The 22,260-nt window shown below is 42.3% G+C and overlaps 1 protein-coding gene across 3 annotated transcripts in view; it reads left to right on the top strand.

Annotated features, from left to right (window-relative positions):
- Positions 1–19,701, top strand: part of Adam18 (ADAM metallopeptidase domain 18) — a 67,199-nt gene extending 47,498 nt beyond the window's left edge. Inside the window, exons 18-20 of one of the 3 annotated variants that reach the window (XR_002378536.1) lie at positions 7,349–7,419; positions 11,369–11,526; positions 19,562–19,701. Coding sequence is in view for 2 of the 3 variants with exons in the window: in XM_021169912.1 (XP_021025571.1) it covers positions 7,305–7,419; positions 11,369–11,523 (270 nt within the window). In the remaining variant the exon portion in view is untranslated. Of the gene's footprint in view, positions 1–7,304; positions 7,420–11,368; positions 11,527–19,561 lie in introns of all 3 variants that reach the window. The other 2 variants (XM_021169912.1, XM_021169913.1) reach the window with 2 other exon arrangements.
- The last annotated feature ends 2,559 nt before the right edge of the window (positions 19,702–22,260 follow it).

Raw genomic sequence — 22,260 nt, 5'->3', positions numbered from 1 at the left:
GTTGTGGGTAGCTGGCGAGTGTCAGCAGACCCTGCGCCCCAGCTGCCCAGGTGCTTTTCTGACCGGAAGAGCAGCTATGTTGTTCTTAAAAGACATGTCCACATCTAGTGGATTAATACGAGCAAACCAAGTGAGCTACTCTGATGCTATGAAGTGAACTGGATGTTTTTGGGAGCACATTTTTATTTTCTCTCAATTGCTTATCTGTTTTAATGTAGTAATGTAAAATCCCCATGGCCCAGGCACCGGGCTTTATTTTCTTGATATTTACTGGTTTGGGTGCGAAGCGTCTTTGTTTCCTTATTTTCCTAAAAGGAAACCAGTGTGTAGTATAATCAACAGAAGATGATTGGACTTGAACTTATCCAGATTTTCTACATTCCCTTTTATAATTTCTAAATGTGTTAGATTTGGAGTGTGTGGACGGCCTGGCATAGAAGAGCCTGCCCTCCCTTTGCTTGTGTTCTCTGGAATTGTGATTGTTGGCAAGATCTGTGGCTCTCCTCTCTTAGGTCTTTCTCTCAATATTTTGTTCTTTATACTTTTAACAAGGCAGAAGAGAACAATAGATATTATTACATTTTTTTATATTCTCCATTGGACACACTTTTAAAAATAGATTATTATTTGTTTAATTATTTTACCTTGACATTTGGGATTTGCTAAAACTTTTTAATTCATGTTTATTTGTATTTCACTATATGTATTGTGTTTCAAAAAAACCCATTTTTAAAGAAAACCTCACTTATGTGGCTCTGATATTGGACTTCCTTCCCTGTTCCTTGGGTTTATTTTTCTATTTCCTTATTAGTACCACATTTTTATGGTTACTGTGGCTTTTTAGTTTATCTGGATCATAAAGCAAAGCTATCTATCTTCATCTCTTATTCAACAATGAAAAGTATTGGTTGTTCTACACACTGTTTTCTTTAAGTACATAATTTAGCTTGGCAGATCTGTGTATTGATATCCATGAGATAGCTTGGGTTGGGTTTATGCTGATTCTACGGTTCAATTGGTAAAATCCAACATCCTAATTCTGTTCCATGAGCATGGACTATCACTCCATTTCTACACATTTAAATATTTTATTTAATCAGATTTTTAGTTTTCTTAACATAAGTCCTATTCATAAACCATTCAGTTCATAAACAAGCATGCCACTTGTACTTGTGTGGATGGTATTATATTCTTAATCCCAGATTCTTATGCTTCACTACCATAAGAAATTGATTTATATATGTAAGGTTTGCATCAGACAACCTTGAAGAAAATATTTTTGAGGATTTCTCCACTATGTGTGGAGTAAGATTGGCTTGGAGCTTTTCTATCATGGCACATGGCGTGTGGCCTGGGAGCTAAGCTAAAGCTCGCCGGATGGGGGCAATCTCCTCCCTTTCCGTTTTCATGGCTTGTATGTAAGTTGACACTTCTCTCTTAAAAATTTTATCTGATGTATGAGAGAACAAATCTGGGCTTAATGCTTTCTTTTAAAAAAATAAACATTTATATAATGCTGTCACTTGATATAGAAGAATTCATTGTTTTTCTGTTCACATGCATTTCATGGATTTTTTTTTCCTTTGGGGGAATAAGTCTATTTCTTGAACATGTTTCATAGATTTATTCTTTTCTTTGCCTATAGGTCTATACTGATGGCTAGAGATGAAGCATGTTTTGTTTGTTTGTTTGTTTGTTTGTTTGTTTGTTTGAGACAGGGTCTTGTTGTAGCCCAAGCTGGCCCTGAGCTCGATATGTAGCTGAGGTTGACCTGAAGTACCTGGTCCTCCTGTCTTAGCCTCCCAAGTGCTGAGTGAGACGTTTGACTGCCATGGCCAGAACAGTTATGTTAGCAGCTGGGCACTACTTACCTCCCACCTCTGGAGAGCAACCGAGGACAAAGACCATGGGTTTGAGAGTCTCTCGGATGAATGCCAGGGTTTTAAATTACAGTAACAAAAAGAAAATTAGAACATGTGCTTGATATGTGCTTTCTTATTGGGGTTTCTAATGTGTCCCTGCCTGGTGTACTTTTGTTTACATTTGCCAATAGAAGCATTAGTATATTTTTTGATCTTTCACTTTTAAGTTACTGTCTATCTCCACATTTTAGTAAAATTGTTACTGCATATATCATAAACTATTTGCTACTTGTGTTTCCCCTTTATCCATTTCCTTTCACTTTAGATTGAATACTTTATAATTCCTTGTGTTTTTCTACTTTATACAAAGTGAATTATGGACTGCAACCTTAGGACAATTAATTTTTTAATTGATACTTGTTCCTACACTTTTTTCTTTTATGCCACCAGCTCAGATAGAAGCGTCCTCTCTCTGTGGACATCTGTATCTTGAACTTTTTATAGCTTTGCATGCTCTGTATAACCTTGATCTCTACATCCTGTGGTTTGTTGGCTTTTGGGGACTTTGAGGTCTCATATATTATAAGGGATCCTATGCATTATGTCAATTTCATTTCACAAGAGCCATGGATCGCAAGGGAAATCATATTTTCTATTTCAGGACAAAGTTTTTGTCATGATAATTTTCTCCTTTTTATGAGAGACATAGAATTCTATAATAGCACCGTGTTCAAAGTCTAGATGGAAATTTGTTTTGAGAGATAGATATTTAGAGGTAGATACAGGTTTTCACTTTCAAATAAATCATCTTTTTTTCTAAAGGATTAAAAGATTCCCCCCTCCCAATCTTGAAAGTCTCTTTCTTATCCTGCCTGCTTCTTCTAGTCCTTCTAGCAAAGTAGACACTGGGTTCCTTAGTGGACACTGGGTTCTTTAGTGGACCCTGACTTCCTTAGTCCTATATTACTCAGATTGTTATATTGCTCTTCTAATTCATTTTTTTTCTGGAGATTAGAAGCTTTGGCAACAACTATCTAGGATTGTGGGTTTTGTTAATCTTTCCTATTAAAAAAGCTATCTAAATATGTGGTCTGAAATGCCTTGCCTTCAGAAGGGCTGTAGAACATGATGCATTTGGTATTGGTCTGCTCTAGATGACTTTCTCAAGGTTACTGAAAATACAATAATAAAAAGTTCAAACTAATTCACAAAATGCTACAAATGGTTGTATAAGCCTAAATAATTTCTCAGTAGCACTCAAATCTTACTTTCCAAACTGTAGATTCACATACCTATTGTCGATACTCCACACAGTAAGCAATAGACATGGACACACATAGATTTAAAGTCTACTTGAAGGGGTGTGGGGGTGAAAGGGAGGTGAGGAGGTGAGGAGACCCAGTGGGTGTTGTGAGATACTTTTACTGGGAAATAGGAAGATGTCTACTCACCTCAGCTGGAAAAAGAATGCTAGGGCAGAGTCAGGATACCACCAAAGCCCAACTTGTTGAACCAATAGGTTTTATTAGGGTAAGTTAGAGTATGGCTGAGGGGTTACTTCTGGGGATAGAAATGACTCAGGACAGCTATATCATCAAAGCTCACCCGTGCATTGGTGATAGCTTACAAATCTGGGAACCTGGAACACACTGCATAGTCTACAGGCAACTCAACAGGTTGAGAGTATGCTTCTCCGGTATCTCAGGCGATCTGAGTCTCCTCCAGGCAGCCTGGCTGGTCTCTGCCTCTTCTGGTCTAAGAATGTCTCCTGGTGGTCCTTAGGGCTTATATGAACTCTTAAGCAGGAAGGGATCTGGTGGATCTGTTCAGCTTCAGAGACTTCCTGAAGCCTTTGAGTTGTTTTCTTCCTGAGCTTTTGAGGCAAGCCCTCACTGTATAGCCCAAGTTACCTTTGGCTTTTCTGAGTGCTGGGTTACAGTAGTACATCACCACATTTTATTGTTCATGGTTAATGTTTACTTTTGCTTCTGTTTTATTTCGGGGAAAAAAAAATCAATGGCATACAAATTGTTGATCAGCTGTTGAAAGGAGGGCAGGAAAGGAAATTAAAGTATCCATGTCAGCTCATAGTAGATGTTTCCAAACTAAAGAAATAAGGCAATATTTGTGAGGGCTGAAGAGGTGGCTCAGCAGCGGAGAATGCTTGCTGATCTTCCAGAGGGCCCAAGTTCAGTTCTCAACCCCCACGCTGAGTGGCTCACAATGTCCTGTGACTCCAGGTGTAGGGGAATCCAACAACCTCTTCTGGTCTCTACAAGCTCTGCACTCATCTCCACACCCCCCTCCAGCACATACATACATACATACATACATACACACACATACATACATACATACATACACACACATACATACATATATGCATACATACATACGTAATTAAAAATAAAATAATTTTAGAAAGCTTCTACAATAGGAGATCTCCATATGGTTTCTAGTTGACCCTCCCCATAGGCCCACCTTTAGCCTGCTCTCCACTTGCCACTTATTCTTCTTATCTTCCTTCCCAACCCCTTCCTCCCCTGCTGCCCATTTTCTCTCTTATTCTCTTCTCTGCCTGGTCCCTTACTAGATTCCTAGCATCCATACTTCTTTGGCTTGTAGCATGCGTACCCAAGAGAAAACAAGCACTATTTGTTTTTTTTTTGTTTGTTTGTTTTTTTCCCTTGGGTGTCTGGGTCGCCTCGCTGTATCCATTTACGTTCAACTCTCATAATTTCATTTTTTTCCCTAACAGCTGAGTAATATTCCATAGCGTAGATGCACCACAGTTTCATTATCCATTCGTCAATGATAGACACCGAGGCTGTTTCCAATTACTAGCTATTATGAGAAGAACAGCAATGACCACGGCTGAGCAAGTGCCTCTGTAGTAGGATGAGGCGTCCTTTGTGTATATCCCTAAGAGTAGTATAGCTGAATCTTTAGATAGATTAATTCTCTGCTTCCCGGAGACTCTCTAAGCTGATTTTCACAGTGGCTACACCACTTTGAGCTTCCACCAGCAATGAATAACTGTTCAACACACCCCTCACCGACACATGCTGTAATATGTATTAGTGATCTTGGACATTCCGTCTGGGGTAAGATAAAATCTCAAAGTAGTTTTACCCAGCATTTCCCTGGTGACTAAGAATGCTGAACTTTCCTTCAAGTGTTTCTCAGCATACTAAAGTGTTTCTCAGCTGACTAAAATGTCCATTGCCAGGAAAGGGTTACATCTGGTTGAGTCATGAGTCCTGTGAATGCCCCAAACATCACAGGCTGTTGCCAAGCCTCTCTTCACATCTTGGTGGTAAGGCCATACTTACTTCTGCCATCCAACATGGAGAAGCCAAGCTGGGGTCCAACTAGAAACATCACCCTAAGTGCCCTCATTCCTATTGCAGGAAGGTGCTCTGCGTGCAGCTAGGGGGAAAGTTGGTCATCAGTCACCCAGTTACAAACCCTGTGATCTACAGCAGTGGTCTGCCTGCATGAAAACCTGCACTGATAGGATAGTGCCACAAATATCATGGTTGTAACCAATCGCTTTCCAACTGCAGTTAAGGCCCACTCCATGAGATGGAACCAATACCCAACAAATGTGACCCAGAACCTGAGATTAGAAAAGCCAAGGACCTGGGGACACATGACTACAGTTATCCTGCTAAACGGACGTAGCAATAAAAGGAGTCAGAAGAAGCTATTGCTACATCCGTAGATCTGTTCCCTCACTCAAACCCTTTCCAGAGAAGCTTGTTCTTTCAGTAGAAGGGAATTAGCACAATGGCCCACAGCTGGCCAAGGTGCAGACAGTGAGAAACTTTGGAGCACTAAATGCTAAATGGCGCATCATCATCAAACCCTTTGCTCAAGGTTCAGGCAGGGGTCAGGGGTCTATGAGGAAGAGAAGGCAGAGGGGCTATAACAGCCGGAGTTGATGGTTGACTCCACGGGAGCAGAATCTTCTAGACAGAGCAGCACTGATGCACACATGAACTCATAGGACTCACAGGACCAGCTCAGGTTCAGGCTAGATGGAGTCCCAGGACTGAGAGGGGGTGGTGAACACAGCACCCAACCCCTAAGAACCTATTTCTGTAACTGATCCTCACTGGCAAATCTTTTTTTCTTCAAAAGAGTGACATTAAATACATCAACTGTACCACAGTACAGGCCCCATATAATTGGCCAAGACAAATACACTCCAGAATTTGGGAGTTTGTGTGCGTGGGGTGGGCTTTTTGTTTTGTTTTGTTTTGTCTGGCATGTTTCTTTTATTGATATTTTGTTTTTTGATTTTTTTTGGAGAGAGAAGGAGAGAGAGAGAAGGAGGAGGAGGAAGAGGAGGAAAGGGGAGGAGGGACAGGGAAAGGGACAGGGAGAGAACGTGAAGTTGCATATATGGGATCTGGGAATAGTTAAATGAAGGAATAAACAATCAAAATATCCTAAATGAAACCATAATTTAAAAAGGCTTTTTAAAAGTATAACTATAATAAAAATACTTTAAAATTGAATCTTTTTTAAAGGCTTATTTAGGGGCTGGAGAGATGACTGAGCAGGTGAGGCTTGCGGCTCTCTCGCTCTCTCGCTCTCTTGCTCTCCGCACTGGTACCTCTCCATTAACATGCACATTCTCACACACATTAAAAGTGATCAAAGTATCTTTTAAAGACGATATTTGTGAAAGTGGTTGATTCATCTCTGTGACCATAAAGATCATGTGGTAGTTAGTTTTGTTCTTTGCTTTTTGTTGTTGTTTTGTTTTTTTCTGTTTTGTTGTTTGTGGTTGGTTGGTTTGGTTGGTTGTTGTTGGCTCCTTGAGTTACCTTGGAAGAGGGAGCCTCAATTGAGAACCCTCCTCCATCTGATTGTCCTATAGGCAGGTCAGCAGTGCTATTTCTTGACTAATGATTGGTGTGTGGGGCCAAGCCCACGGTGGGAGGTGTCACTGCTGGCAGGGGGTCCTGGGTTGTGTAAGATAAGTCCTAAACAAGCCACAGGGGCCAGACCAAGAGGCAGTGGCCTCTGCTTCAGCTCCTACCTCTAGGTTCCAGCCTTGAGCTCCTGCTGACAGGGATGAGCTGCTAGCTGCAAGTGTAAGCCCCAAACCCTATCCTTCCCAAGCCGTTTAGGTCATGGTGTTCATCACAGCAATAGAAAGCACAGACTGGCATGTCATAAATTTACTACATCTCATCTTTAGAAGATTATTGGAGAAGATAAAGCACTTTTTAAAAATAGAGAATAGGAATTAAATGTATTTTCACATCGTGGTCATGTATGCCCTTGATTATGCCACCAGTGACTTTTTCTAACACATTCCTCATATTGTATAGCTACAAAAACCTTAAAAATATTCTACGTATTTCAATCACTTATATCAGATTTAACTACTAAGATGATTCAAAATGACTGCATATTTTTCCATTTTAGATATGTAATAACTTTGGTAATTGCCAATGCTTTCCTGACTACAGGCCTCCAGATTGTAACTTACAGATTGGATCACCAGGGGGCAGCATCGACGACGGGAACATTCTCAGAACTGGTCAGTAAAACTAAACTTCCAAAGCAAGTAGTGCATTGCCCTCTGTGGTATTAGTCAATAATTAATAATAATAATAATTTTGACATCTTAGTCAAATCTTTCACAGCCCGATTACTGATAAATTAATTTGGTATCATATTTGTAATGAGTTTTCTCAGAGGCATTCAACCAACTTAATGAAGTCAATGGAAATAGAATTGTCTCTTAAGTTTTAATAAATACCGTGAGGTGGATTTTAAAAGGTTTTATATATATATAATTAATAATAATTCATATTATTAAAACTGGACATTATTGAAAAGCATCTCTGGAATACACTGTCCATTCTGAATGAAACTTAGAAAAGTGTACAGCAAAGCATAAATGTATTCTCTATACCAGGAAATAACGGTAAGTCACACTCTGAACACATGCGCATAGTGTCCTTGTTTCTTTGGTGAGTAAAAGCAGTATCATAAGCTACTCGCTGGTCCAATCATTCATTCCCTCATTCATCGCTGGTCCATCATTCATTCCCTCACGAGCATATTACCAGGCATTTGGAGAAGGGATAATATTGAGATCCATGTTTCAGGACGTCTATATATACAATAGCATGGAGGTTTAATAATGAAAGTATATTATCCAGTAAGCAACGGTGTTAGCTATATTGGCCTGAAGTAGACATATAAAGGGACAATGAATAGTTGATTTATATATCACATATTTGAAAAATAACGATGACTAAAACACGGTTGTGACTCAGCACATGAAACAAAAGGATCAAGGGTACTGTAAAAAGTTTTATGAGAGAGTCAGGGGTTAGACCGAGCAGGAATATAATCTGTTTAAATGTGTATAGTGAGAGCACGTGACTAATCTCAACACACCAGAGTCTGAAGCAGGGGAATTGCTACAAGTTTGAGGTTTACCTGGGCTAAAGTGGAAGACCCCCAACTGTGTTAGTTAGAGTTTCTCTTGCTGTGATCAGACACCACACTCACCCAACTTTGGGCTCTCCCTTTTCTCTCCCCAATGGTGGTGGGTTCTCCTGTGGGGCCCATGACATTTCCAGCCACTGTTTCTTGCCAAGTCAGGCATTGGAACGCCCATGATCCATGGCTGGGGAAGACTACTGACTGCTTTTCTTCCTGCAGTTGTGTGTGCAGCACTTTCCAGCACCGTGAACATTCTCCGGTAGAGATAAAACTTCTAGGTAGTGACAGATGGACATTGTTGTGTCCCGTGATTCAATTATGTAACATCTTCTGCAAAAGGGTCTTAACATCCCATCCTAGGGGTGACCGAGAGTATCCGCTGTAGCCTGCAGTGCTTGTTGGGTCTATAAAATCTCATTGGCCGAAAACTCAAAAAGAGGTAGCCTACCCCCGATACCAAACTTTTGGTTTGTTCACTTCTGGTGTCTAGTAGAGGCTTTATCATCCCATTCTTGCATAAGTCCATTTAAACTCTGGTGTGTGTGTGTGTGTGTGTGTGTGTGTGTGTGCGTGCACACGTGCACAAACTTCTACAGTAGTAATTTCCATATGAGTTTCTCAAGAAATCCTTAGTGCAAGTTGTCCCTCCCTGTATCCCCGCTACCCTGCCTTCCCATCCCCCACTCTACTATACCCCTTCCTCTTCCTTTATTCCTTTCTAACCCTTTGACCACTGTGTTTTCTCTCCCCTGCTTTAAAAGACGTCATCCATGACCCTTTACTAATTTCCTGACTTCTCTAGCTATTCCAAAAACAAACAAACAAACAACCCCACATGTATTTGAAGATCCAAAGCTAATACCTACAGATGAGAAAACAAAAACAAAATCCTTGAATGTTTGCCTTTCTGGATCTGTGTTACCTCACTCAGAATGATTGGTTCCGGTTCCATCCACTTTCCTGTGAATTTCATTCTCCTTAACATCTGAATAATATCCCCTGTGTAGCTGTCCCACATTTTCATTATCCATTCACCAGTTAATAGACATTTAGCTGTTTCCACTTGCTGGATATTTTGAGTAGAGCAGCAATGAAGATAAGTGACCAGTCATGCTATAATAGAATACAGGGAGTCCTTTGGGTATATGTCCCAGATTGGTAGTGCTGGATAGTGTGATAGATGTATTTCTAGCTTTTTTGAGAAACGTCGCTCATTGTTGTAGTGGCTGCACAGTTTTTGCCCACACCCAGCAGTGAATAAGTCCCCCTGCCACACCCACACCAGTATTTATCATTATTTCCCCATTCCGTAAGCTGCCGCTTCACTCAGGCCATCATTGCGTCCTGGCTGCTCAGAAGCTTCTTAGTCTCCTGAGGTCCCACTTCTCAATTGTTCATCCTGATATCTGCACCACAGGGCTCCTGTTCAGGGAGTCCTGTCTTGGGCCAATGAGTTCAAACCTAGTCCCCATTTTTGCTTCTGCTGGATTCACAGGATAAGGACTTCTGTTGAGGTTCTCGATCCTCTGGAGTCCAGTCCTTTCTTGCAGAGATAAGGAGATAGTCTCCGTCTTTGACGAGCACCACTTACTGAAGATTCTGTCTTTTACCCGATGTGCATTTCCTGTCCCTTTGTAGACACTCAGGTGCCTGTAGCAGTGTGGGCTTGGATTCTGGTTTTCAGTTATATTCTGTTGACCCATGTGTTTGTTTTTATACCAGTCCTGGGCTGTTTTATTACTATAGCTTCGTAACATAAATTGAAATCTGGGATGAAAATACCTTCAGCAGACTTTTTTTATTGTTATTTAGTATTATTTTGGATATATATATATATATATAGTGTTTCCCTGTGGAATTTAAGATTTTTTTTTTCAGTTTCTGGGAAGGACTGCGTTGGGATTTTGATGTGGACCACATTGATCTGTAGATTTCTTTTGGTAGGTTGTCCATGTTCACAATATTGATCCTACCAATCCATGAGCATAGGTGGTCTGTCTTCTAATATCTCCTTCCGTTCTGTTTTTTCAGCTTTATAAATCTTTCATTTCGTGAATCTTTCACTGCCTTGGTTGAATTTATTGTAAGATAGCTGGCACCTGCATACAGATGTGGTGTAGGTGCAAAGAGGAATTTTTGTAGGCATAAAATGTTACTACTACATGGAAAGACATGGTTTTATCAAAACGTATTCATCCATGGAGAGAGGCTTATCTTCCAAGCCAGTGGATAAAGGTTTTAAAACAATTTTTTTCTGGATTTTCACTTAGGCTTTGTTAACAGTGAATTCTTAAATATTTAAATGAGAGTTACTATTAAATTATTCATAAAATAATGATTTGGATCAGGTTGAGCAGACCTGGTTCTTCCAGAATTTGTGACCGTGAAGGAAACCTCCAGTGTCCTTTGTTTTTGCAGTGTTTGAAATACACAGCATTGTTCTTTTTTTTTTTTTAAAGATTTATTTATTATATGTAAGTACACTGTAGCTGTCTTCAGACACTCCAGAAGAGGGCGCCAGATCTCGTTGCGGATGGTTGTGAGCCACCATGTGGTTGCTGGGATTTGAACTCTGGACCTTCGGAAGAGTAGTCGGGTGCTCTTACCCACTGAGCCATCTCACCAGCCCCACAGCATTGTTCTTATCCACAGATGCTCTGCTGTGGACACGGGAACCTTTCCCTCCTTTCTAGAAGAGCTTAGAGCCCTGGGATGTGGGTAGTAGGTTGGTCAGTGTTATCTTTTGAGTTACTGGTGTTACCAGTGAACCACATGAGGTGAACTTCATTCCAAGCATGTATACAGCACCAGAATATTTAAATAAATATGCAGAAAGCATCAATGGGGAAAATAACTCTATGGAAAATATATAATGTGAGTTTGAAGTGGAAAATATATAATGTAAGTTTGAAGTGTTCTCTTATTTTCCCCAGGATGGTTGCTTGTGGTTTGTCAAAGTATTAGCCACGTTACACACACGTGACATTAAAGAGACTCAGACCAATCCGTCCTTTCTGGTGTTTCCTTTCCAGAGACGGCTTTTGCTACAAAGCGCCTGAGTAAGAATGAGGACAGCTGGGTGATCCTGGGCTTCTTCATCTTTCTGCCTTTCATCATAACTTTCCTTCTTGGGATCATGAAGAGAAACGAAAGGAAAATCGTACCTCAGGGAGAACACAAAATATGAGGGGTAAATATTGCCCACCCGGTGTTAGCTCACTGGGTTAACGGACTTGCGCCTTCAGTAGCTTTGTAAACTCATACTTAAGGCCTCTTAACATCTTACCGTTCTCTTCTCTGCACTTGCGTTCCCTGGATCTTTTCCTGAAATTACACGCTGTTCCCCACATTCATGCATGCTTTTCTGGCTTGTGCTTCTCTCTGGACATTTCGCTCACAGACGGTAAGAAACTCTGATTGCCCAAGTGAAACACTTTTGCTGCTATTTTAACTGTGGAGGGAAGGCCATCAGTAAGAGGCCAGATAAAGAAGCCATAAAGGAATCTTCACAAGTACATCCCAGGATTCCTAAACTGCTGGAGTAAGGAACACTGTAACCTGACACCACAAAGCTGTTAGCCTGGCGTCCACTGGCTGTGCCCTTTGGCCAAACTGCCCACATTAGATGACCCTGATTTCCATGTCTTGTAATGGCAGAGACTGCGCAGTTGGTAATTATATACACAGCCATTCAAGCTGACCTCCCAGAACTGCCTCAGGCCAATTTTAAATATACTCTTTTGCACATTATACATGCATACAAAGAGACTTACCCTGACTGTAAAAGGGCACCCAAATAGAGACATGCATGCCCCAATAGTCCATGGTATCTCACTACAGACACCAGTTGCTGTCAAGGCTGCTGCCTTGTTTTCCCAGTAAACTAGCTTTCTCTATGATGTTCTAAAGGATGAAATCACTAACTGCTAGTCCACTCCCTGTCACCATTCTTACTTTTCTGCCATATTCTTATAACTAGAGTACGGTTTGAATACCACATGTGGCAAATGACAATGGGCTGTAGGGATCTCCACACTTGTGAAAATTTCTCAATGGGAGGTCAGCTGCAGTTTCTGATCTTTTATTGATGCCTTTTCTCCATAATAACTTACTACCATAGTACTTATAGTGTATAAAGAACGAGAGCTGGATCCACACGTGGTTCTGGAAGCCGGGAGGTTAATGTTTGAGAGGCTGCATCAGGTTAGGTCCTTTTTGATGGGGCTATTCTCTGAAGAAGAAGAAAAAAAAAACCACCCAGATATGGCAGATATGGCAAAGTGAGAGGTACATCCAAGAGATCCACCAAGCTGACTTTCATAAAAGACCAGTTCTCAGGACAGCCTAGCTAGCTTGCTAGTTCATGAAGCTGTGAGAGGCTTGGTTCATTCACAACCTAACCACCTTTCAAAGGTTCTGCCTTGCTCCTCTTCTTAATGCTTCACAAGGAGGGTTATGTTTTAACATGTATTTTGGTAGGGGCAATTAATCTCTAAGAATTACAAATATGGTTTCAACATTGAAGTGTGTTTCCCTTTGGAAGGTATTAGTGATCCATTTTATTAAGATATTTTCAGTTGTACACATGTTATATCTATACTGCTTATGTAGAAGTGGGTCATACTAGAAGAGAAGAAGAGCAAGAAAAAGAAGGAGGAGGAAGAGGAGGAGGAGAAAAGAAGAAGGGGAAGAAGGAGAAGGAAGAGGAGGAGAAGGAGGAGGAGAAGGGACAGGGATGGAAGACAGAATACAGAAGATGAAAGAGGAGGAGGAAGAAAGAAAGAAAGAAAGAAAGAAAGAAAGAAAGAAAGAAAGAAAGAAAGAAAGAAAGAAAGAAAGAAAGAAAGAAAGAAAGAAAGGGAAGGNAAGAAAGAAAGAAAGAAAGAAAGAAAGAAAGAAAGAAAGAAAGAAAGAAAGAAAGAAAGAAAGAAAGAAAGAAAGAAAGAAAGGGAAGGAGAGAGAGAGGGCGGGAGGGAGGGGAGGAAGGAAGGAAAGACGGAAGGAAGGATGGAAGGAAGGAAGGAAGAATTCTTTATGAAGAAAAAGGAAAAACAGACTCAAAAGGAATGCTTGAATTGGATGCTATTGAGAGGATTGTTTATCCTGCAAATAACGTACTCAGAGCCCCTGCATAGTTAATTAGCAGAGGAGAAAGCATTTTTTCCTTATAGAAATATATTCATTTTCCTTATGTGTGTCAGCTCTTGGTGCAGTCTAATAGGTCATGGAGCTGTTCAGAGATGACTCCTTGCATTGGAAGTGATAACCCAGCCTTGCTTCCCTTCCCACCCAGTTCACTTGGCACTTGTCGCTCAGCCCTCACGGTGCACCCCACTTCTCTGTGCCCCTGCCAGCATGGACCAAGCAATTCCGGCTGCCATGCCTTCTCTGCCACAGCGGACTGAAATTCCCCGAAACCATAAGCCTAGATCTCAATTATGTTTTCCACAACACTGAATATATATATGACTTTAGGATCAATAAAAATGAAAGACCTAAGTGTACATGTTTCAGGCCCACCGGGAGATCTCAACGCCATGCTTGGCTAAGGAAATTGCAACTGTGCTTAGCGTGCCAGCTGGGGCATGGTTGTCACCAGGTGCCTTCAGCCATGCTGATGACAAATGTAAAAGAGAAAGTAGAACAGAAGGATCTGAAATCTTGCGGTTTCTGCGCATAAGAATATTTAAAGCCTCAAGCACAGCCTGTGCAGACACGGCAGTTGTCATAGGTGAACATGTCAGCACCCATATGCACAGATTAAATGTTGCTCTTTCCCAGGCCAGCATAGTTTTCCGTTTCCTGCTCTTCCTAAAGTGACTCTCGGCTTTCACGAATTCTTGGTGGGAAAGCAAATTAAGAAATAGATTCAGGGGCTGGAGAGATGGCTCAGCCGTTAAAGGCTAGGCTCACAACCAAAAATATAAGAAATAGATTCAGAAAGTAATTTTATTAGCTTTTGAGAACAGCAGAGTGGGAAAGCCATCAACCTCAGCAGCTGTCCAGAACAGGGACATGGAAGAGATGGAGAGGAGGGAAGCCATGCCCTTTACTACATAGCTAGTGAGTGAAAATATTGGCTGATCTCAAAAATCAACCCTCAATCAATCAATATACTTGTACAGGCTAGGGGAAATATTGTCAATAGATGCAAGACAAGAATGTGATAGAATCAATGCATTTACCTTGTATATCTGTACATTTATTCAAGATCTTGTCATTTTTCTGGCCCATCCTAACATGAACATCTTTATCAGATTCATTCTCCTCCATGGTTGAATTTTCCCCAGACCCCAGATCAGCTGCATCCGGCACGTGCCATTTGAGCATCGTCTCTTCCTCCTGCATACCTGCCTTAGATGACTGTCTCATACTTTTCCCCCCTGGGCTGCCTTTTTATACGCTTGGTTCAAATTCTAGTGACACCTAAGTCAATAAACCATAAACGAGTTTAATCTAAAGCCAACGGTGTTTGACTCGGATGCAGAATAGACTTGTGGGTCCGAAAACACAGGTTCAGAATCGTTTCGCCAAGGAAAACAGACCTGGGTATGTCTCATGTCGAGTGGTCAGAACTGACAGGAATAGGGCAAGCACACCGTACAGCCACGTCAAATATCTGATTGCATCATAAACACATCCTCCCCACACCAAGAATCATAACACCGAGTGTGCATTAGTCTGTGTTGGCTTCATGCTCTTTCTCTTATAGCAATAGGGAGAGGGGTGCAGTCTCTTCTTTTCAAACGTTGTTTTGTGTAGAGCTGTGGTCCTCAACCTTCCTAAATGCTGTGACCCTTTAACACAGTTCCTCACGTTGTGGTGAGCCCCAGCCATAAAATTATTTTTGTTGCTACTTCATAACTGTAATTTTGCTACCTGTTTATGAATCATAATGTAAATACCCGATACACAGGATATCTAATATGGGATCCCTGTGAAAGGGGCCATGACCCCGCAGGCTGAGAACTGCTGGTGTAAAGAGAAAGAGATGGCCTTCCGAGAGTTACCTGAAGGCAGCCAGTGACAGTTGGATTTTCTCCATCTCAGTACCACGCTTATCTTAAGGCATTGAGATCACTGTGGAAACCTAACCCAATGAAATGACCGTGGATTGAGGATCATTTCTAGGACAAATAAATGAGGTACCCTCTGTGGCACAGCCCGAACCCCTTGACTGTGTTATGTTCTCCATGGCACAAGTGCAGACCAACTAGCGACTTTGCCTCTGCAGTGTGGGGGACAGACACAGCAGTAGGTCTGACTCTCTTGATTCCCAGCATCCTCACTAAGATGAGACCCAGCAGGAAACTGAACATTTGTACCCTTCCAATGCACTTCTTGTGAGACCACGCAGGGGCTGGTCTGTCAAGCCCTGGTCAGGCAGTTATACCCTGGGGTATTCTCCCTCTGCATGGAGAAGCGTGGGGTGATGACATCATGGCAAGTGAGTGTTACATCGGGAGAAAACTCAGCAAGAAGAGTTTCCTGAACCATTAATCCATTGGCAGAAAGGGGCACTGAGTTAGGGTCTTAGCTGTCCTGATACAGGAAGTGTGAGCAGAAACCCTGAACGACTTCTTTTGTGGTTTGTATTAATTTGGCAGCAACGGAAATTGTCGCTTGGCCTAAAGGGCAAACATAGCATTAAGCAGCAGGGTCTCCGGTTGATTGTAATTGCATACTGGTCTATCCTTTTCGGCCCAGACTTCACGTAGATCACTCACTCTGTGGGGTTCCTTCCTTTTCCCAGATGTAGAGAGGAAAAGACTATTTGGAGTCAGAGTGGCTACAGGCCGGCAAGTTGCGGAGGCTGCTTCAGAGAAGGTTTCGGGCCGCCGTTCTGACAAAAGGTTAGAAAGCAAGGCTAGAAATATGGGTTAGTGGTTACAGAGGACAAAATTAAAGTCTGACAACCTATATCATGCAGCTCACAACTGCCAGTAACTCCCACTCTGGGGAACTTGATATTTCTGGCTTCTGTGGACATCTGCACTCAGCTACACATACCTAAACACACACACACACATGCATATACATACATATGCACAACACACACACATATACATGCATACACACATGCACTTAAAAACTAATAAAAATAAATCCTTTTTAAAAAAATTAGACAGGGGAGATGGCCCTTTCCACATGAGCTCAGAATCCAGTTCGCACTTTAGACTTCGCTCCCGAGAGTCCAACATAGAAGCGAGTAATACTGCGACCCATAAATGAGGTCTGGAGAAGTCCAGGCTCAAAAGCTAAGTGACCTGGATGTCTTCCTCACTGTTTACAGAAATCCAGGTGTCCCTTGTGCATTTAGGGAAGCTGTTGGTGGCAAGTTATGGGGAAAGTGTTTGGGGTCATAACACGTGTTGTCTTTTGAGGCTGTTTTTCCCAAAGCCACCAGTTGGTTCCCTTGCCAGAAAATCCTGCCAGGGCCCTCTTTGGAACCGCATATGGTGCTGGAGCAACCAGTCCCCTGTGACTCACCCCTCCCTGACCTGGGGGTTAGATGTGTCGATCTGAAGAGCCCTACGAAGGTGCCACACATCATGGAATGCACATCCTACACGTCCATGATGTACCTGGCCACATAGTCGTCCCCTGAGTACTAACTAGTCCAGTAGCTCACAGTGAAATCACCCTTCCTACATCTTTTGTTGATCAGCTTCAGCAACTTAAAATGTCCAATTACACTGTTTGAATTGGCCACAAGATGGCACTGTACATTTATTGTAACAAAAAGAACCAAGCACCTTTATTTATGGCTTAGCCTGGCAGAGTCCTATTCCTTGATAGCAAAGCTTCTCTTTTGGTTTCTATTTAAGGCTAAGAAATACTATATTTTAATTTTTTGTATGCAGATATGGATGAACAAAAGTATGGATGAACAATTTATGGAGCAAAGTTACAAAGTTGAAATATTTAATTCTATTATTAAATATGTATATGAGGGTATTCATGTATGTGTGTGTACCTGTGTATGTGCCTGTGTGTTTCTGTGTATGTGTGTATGCATGTTCCTATTACTATGTTAAAACAACTTCACTATAAGCAACTTGGGAAGGAAAGAATTTGCTTCTGCTAACAGTTACATATCACAGTGCATCATGGAGGGAGGGCAGGGCAGGAACCTGGAGGCAGGAACTGAAGCAGAGGCCATGGACTGGGCCCTGCACCATCAATCACTAATCTAGAAAATATATCACAGGTTTGTCCCGAAGCTAATTTAGTGGGAGCATTTTCTCATTTGACATCCCCATTAGCTTGTGTCAAGCTGACATAAAACCAGACAGCACAGTGCATGTGAATGAGTGTGTGAGTCTGTGTGAGCGTGCTTGCACCTGTGTGTGAGTGTGTGTGAGAGAGAGTGAGTATATGTGTGTGTGTGTTTGTTGTGTGTGTGAGCATCTCTGTGGGTGTGCATGCACGTGTTTATGAGAGAGTTATTATGTGAGTGTGTGTTTGTGTGAGAGTGAGTATGTGTGTCTGTGTTTGAGTTTGTGTGAGTGTGTGTGTGTGAGTTTGAGTGAGTGTGTAAGTTTGTGTTTGTGTGTATATATATGTGTGTGTGTGTTTGTGTGTGTATATATGATATGTGATGTGTGTGTGTGTGTGTGTGTGTGTGTGTGTGTGTGTGTGTGTGTGTGTTTGTAGGCTGAGGTTTGTATCAAGTATCAAGTACCTTCTAGTATTCTCTGTCTTATTTTCTCGGACAGGATTTCTCACAGAACCTGGTTCTTGTGACTTGCTTAGACCGGCTGGCCACTCTATGCTAGTGATCTTCCTGTCTACAGCTCCCAGTACTGAGATGTCAGGTGCTCCTACCATACATATCGGCGTTCTTATGTGGCTGCTGAGGGTTCGGCTCACCTCCCCATGATTGCACTACAAGTACGTTGCTCACTGAACCACGACCACAATCCCAGTTTTAAGGTGGACAGCCCCACAGCACACGCCACACCCATGCCCAAGCCCCTCCCTCATTGCACCTTCCTAGCAGCAGGACCCGCGGGACCTCAGTTGACTCTGCCCCTTGGTAAGCTTGCTTTCTGCTCCTTTGCTTTTTGCATGCAAGCCACCCCGGTGCTGCAAAGTGCCATGTCAGTGTTTCCATGTCCCTGATGCTGGCGACACTGAGTCTTTTCTTGATTTCATGGGCTACTGGCGAGGCAGGAGCTGCTGTTCACACACACACAGCGGTGCTAGCTGCACAGAGCAAAGCAACTGATGGACACAGCTGGACTGTCACCCAAGAGCAGCGAAGACAGTCAACCCTATACTTCGGTCACGATCACAGCAAAACGTGTTCTCTGGAAACGAGCAATTGAAAACTCGAACTGTCGTCAGAACTCAAACTTCCAACCTGAGCTACTGAATGGGAAGTTCTTTCCTTGCTGACCTCTGTTCCTCAACGTTCCTAATGCTGTGACCCTTTGAGTACACTTCCTCTTGTTGTGGTGATCCCTAATCATAAAAGTATTTTTGTTGCTACTTCATAAATGTAATTTTTTGCTGCTTTCATGAATTGTAGTGTAAATATCTGTGTTTTCTGATGGTCTTAAGCAACCCCTGTGAAGGGGGCGTGACCCACAGGTGGAGGATCAGTGCTCTTCTCACTTGTGGACTCTATATTAATACACACACATACACACACATGCACCCACATACACACACACACACATGCACACACATACACACACACAAACACACACACATACACATACACACACACACATACACATACACACACACACACGCATACGCACACACACACACAGTATACTCTTTCACTTAGTTTCCTTAAACCACGACTTTACCCCTAAGAAAGTAAAAGTATGTTAAACTGAGCAGACCAGGAAGTCCACACCTATAACCCCAGGATTTAGATGGAGGCAGAAACAAGAAGTTGCAGCTTCATAAAATCCACCAGTCTTTCAAACAAACAAAAGGAAGAAAGAAAGAAAAGAAAAGATTCAAACTTAGAAAAATCAATGTGTCCTTGTTGTCTCTTGGCCATAATCTGTTTGCCCAAAATGTAGATTCTAATAAATAACTAGATAAAAACGCACATGCTCTCTCTCTCTCTTGCACTTCTTGGACAGTTCCCTAGAATTAAACTGGTTGGTCAGGGGTTAATTTTTCATGTTTGTGTTCGGTGGGAGCCCAGCAGCAGGCCTGGCTCCTGACCCAGTTGTGAATCTTTTCTTTCCTCTTTGTTGCAGCCATTCATTGCACCGGAAATCGGCCAAGGAAGCTAGCAGCAGATGGACCCAAGGAGGAAGTGTGTGTTCTAACCTCTCTGTTACCGGTGGATACACTTTAAATCTCAGACTTTTGGAAAATAAAACTGATATATGCACGAGTGAGGCTGTTATGTGTCTCTTCCAAGGCCGTGGATGGCAGGTGACATGGAGTGGGTCGGGGTGGCTGGTGGCAACGTCCCAAGTCCTCCCTACTGGAAAACCCTAGATCCACAGATCCGGACCGGAACAGTTGAATGTTTTTAAGAGGGACAAAGTTGGGGGAAGAGTTGGGAATGAAAACCAATTAGAGTCTGTACTATAGGAAGAGAGAAAAGACATGGGTTAAGTCCAAAGGTGGCCAGGGCTCCAAAGAGAATAACTCTTTAGTGGGATCTTCTAGAACAAGGGAAAGAGAAGGCAGCCACAAGAGCAGCGAGAGAAGTGGGAGGGGGACGGCATGTAGACAAGTGCACAGGGCAACGGTGTCGGTTACATTACGGGCAACATGGGATCTCACATAGAATGGAAAGCCCCACCCAACCTCAACTACCAAACCCAAGTCAGAACAAGTGAGTGACATCAGTAGACGTCTACTCAATACAGAAATACGGTCATTTCGAAACATTTCCAGAAAGATTGCTGTACACCCAAATAGCATCAAAGATAAGTTCTAACCAACATCAAAGGGGAAGTTGATACCAATTCAACAAAAATTCTTCCAGGAAACGAGGATCATTATGCCCACCCACCCCTGCCCCCAATAATAAAGAGCATCACATGGTAAACAAAAATTTTCTGCAGAATTTCTGCTAAGAAGACTTTGGCAGAGAGAAAAACTTAGGATCTGTGAACACCAAATCCAGGTCGCCAGAACTCAGATGGACCTGGCTTCATTCCACAGGGCAATCAGGAAGCCTGTGAACCTTAGGAAACTTCAGGGGCAGCAGGTGGAGCATGTGAGTGCTGTCCACAGGCCATATAACCTTATAACCTTTCCAACTGTTTTACCTTCCTCCTCCTCCTCCTCCTCCTCCTCCTCCTCCTCCTCCTTCTCCTTCTCCTTCTTCTCCTCCTCCTCCTCCTTTTCCTCCTTCTTCTCCTCCTTATTATTATTATTATTTAACATTTTCCAAGTTATCCATTCTACTCAGAATTTTGTTTATGTTTCTTGGAACAATGCTGTGCAGTTGTGTGAACGTGCCTGTCATTTTTCTCTCCCCTGCTCCCAGCCCCTGAGCACCATTCAAGGTCATCTTTTGCTACATAGAGAGTGCAAGGCTAACCTTGGCTAGAACATTGTTTCAAACAAAAATAAAAGCATATGTCCTTATATCTGTTTGTTGGCATGGCCAAGTATCTAGACACGGACCGAGCATGGCTTCAATTCTACAGTTTCATACCAGTGTTATGAATGTAGTCCCTCAACTTAGTGGTCCCCAGTGATTCTTCATATTCTCTGCCATCGCATTTCATATGACCCTGTGCATGGAGGACACACAAAATATAAAACAAGGTCTAAAACTTCACTCACTTGAGGCCTAGAGAGAATGCTTTGTGAATAAGACGTTTGCAACACAAATGGGAGAACCAGAAATTTGACACCCAGCACCAAGAATGAATCCTGTTGCCGAGGCTGGCCTTGAACTTTCATTGATCCCCCATTGTCCCAGCCTCCCCAGCTCTGGAATTAAGACAAGTGCCAGTGTAACCAGGGGCCCTTTCTTGATCACATTAAGAAGTTCATGGGATCCATCTCATACCGAAATCACATCATTTCTCCACGAACCACAGACTGATTTGTGGGCAGAGCAAGGCGTGCTTGTGGCCAGCATTGGTGTCCTGTGACTTGGCCAGCAATGATGTCCTGTGACCCATGGTAGCAGGTCAGGGGTTGTGTTTGAACACTTTGTAAGCAGCCTGCTGCCTCGAAGTTACAGACAATGCAGAACAAGTGCTGGTCTTTCCAGGTTTAATGAAAGAACTAAGAAAAACAGCAGCGAAGAAATGAATTAACTTTTTTTTTTAATTTTCTTTTGAAATAGTCTTACGGTGTAATTCAGGTTATCCTTGAATTTGCCACCCTCCTGCCTCAGTCTCCCAAGTGTTGCAATTATAAGCATTTCCTGCCAAAGTTGGCTTGATTATTATTTTTTAAGAGGAAAGATTGGAAGGGAAAAATGATATTGTCTTGGTTTCTACCAGGATATGTGTTGTTCATGTTGTCACAAAATCTTTAGAACTGCTAAAACCTAACACAGTTTGGCTCATAACTAATTATGAGTAGAATTTCACCCCCTCTAAAGTGGATGCTTTATCACTGTACTGTTTCCCAAGGGTTCTGAGCTTGGTGGCCTGGGGGATACCAGACATTCTGCCAAAAATTACATTTGTTTCCAAACTCACTCCCCTCCTAACTGCCAACTGGACAGAGTCTGGAGTCACCTAGGAGCCAAGCTTCCAAGCACACTCCCAAAGGATTATCTAGGTTAAGGTCAGCCTCGGAAGGGCACTGTAGTGTAAAGGATTGCCTTGACTGTGTTAATTGATGTGAGGAGATTCATTTTTGACTGTGGTCACTACTGTTGCCAGGGCAGGGCCCTGAGCTGTGCAAGACAGAGAAAGCTTTCTAGCTCATGATGAGGTCACGGGGAAGAGGTCAAGAGCAAGAAGGGGATCCT

The sequence above is a fragment of the Mus caroli genome, chromosome 8, assembly GCF_900094665.2.
Source record: "Mus caroli chromosome 8, CAROLI_EIJ_v1.1, whole genome shotgun sequence".
Classification (NCBI taxonomy): domain Eukaryota; kingdom Metazoa; phylum Chordata; class Mammalia; order Rodentia; family Muridae; genus Mus; species Mus caroli.
Note: the sequence above shows the minus strand (reverse complement) of the source record. Positions and strands in the feature narration are given on the sequence as shown.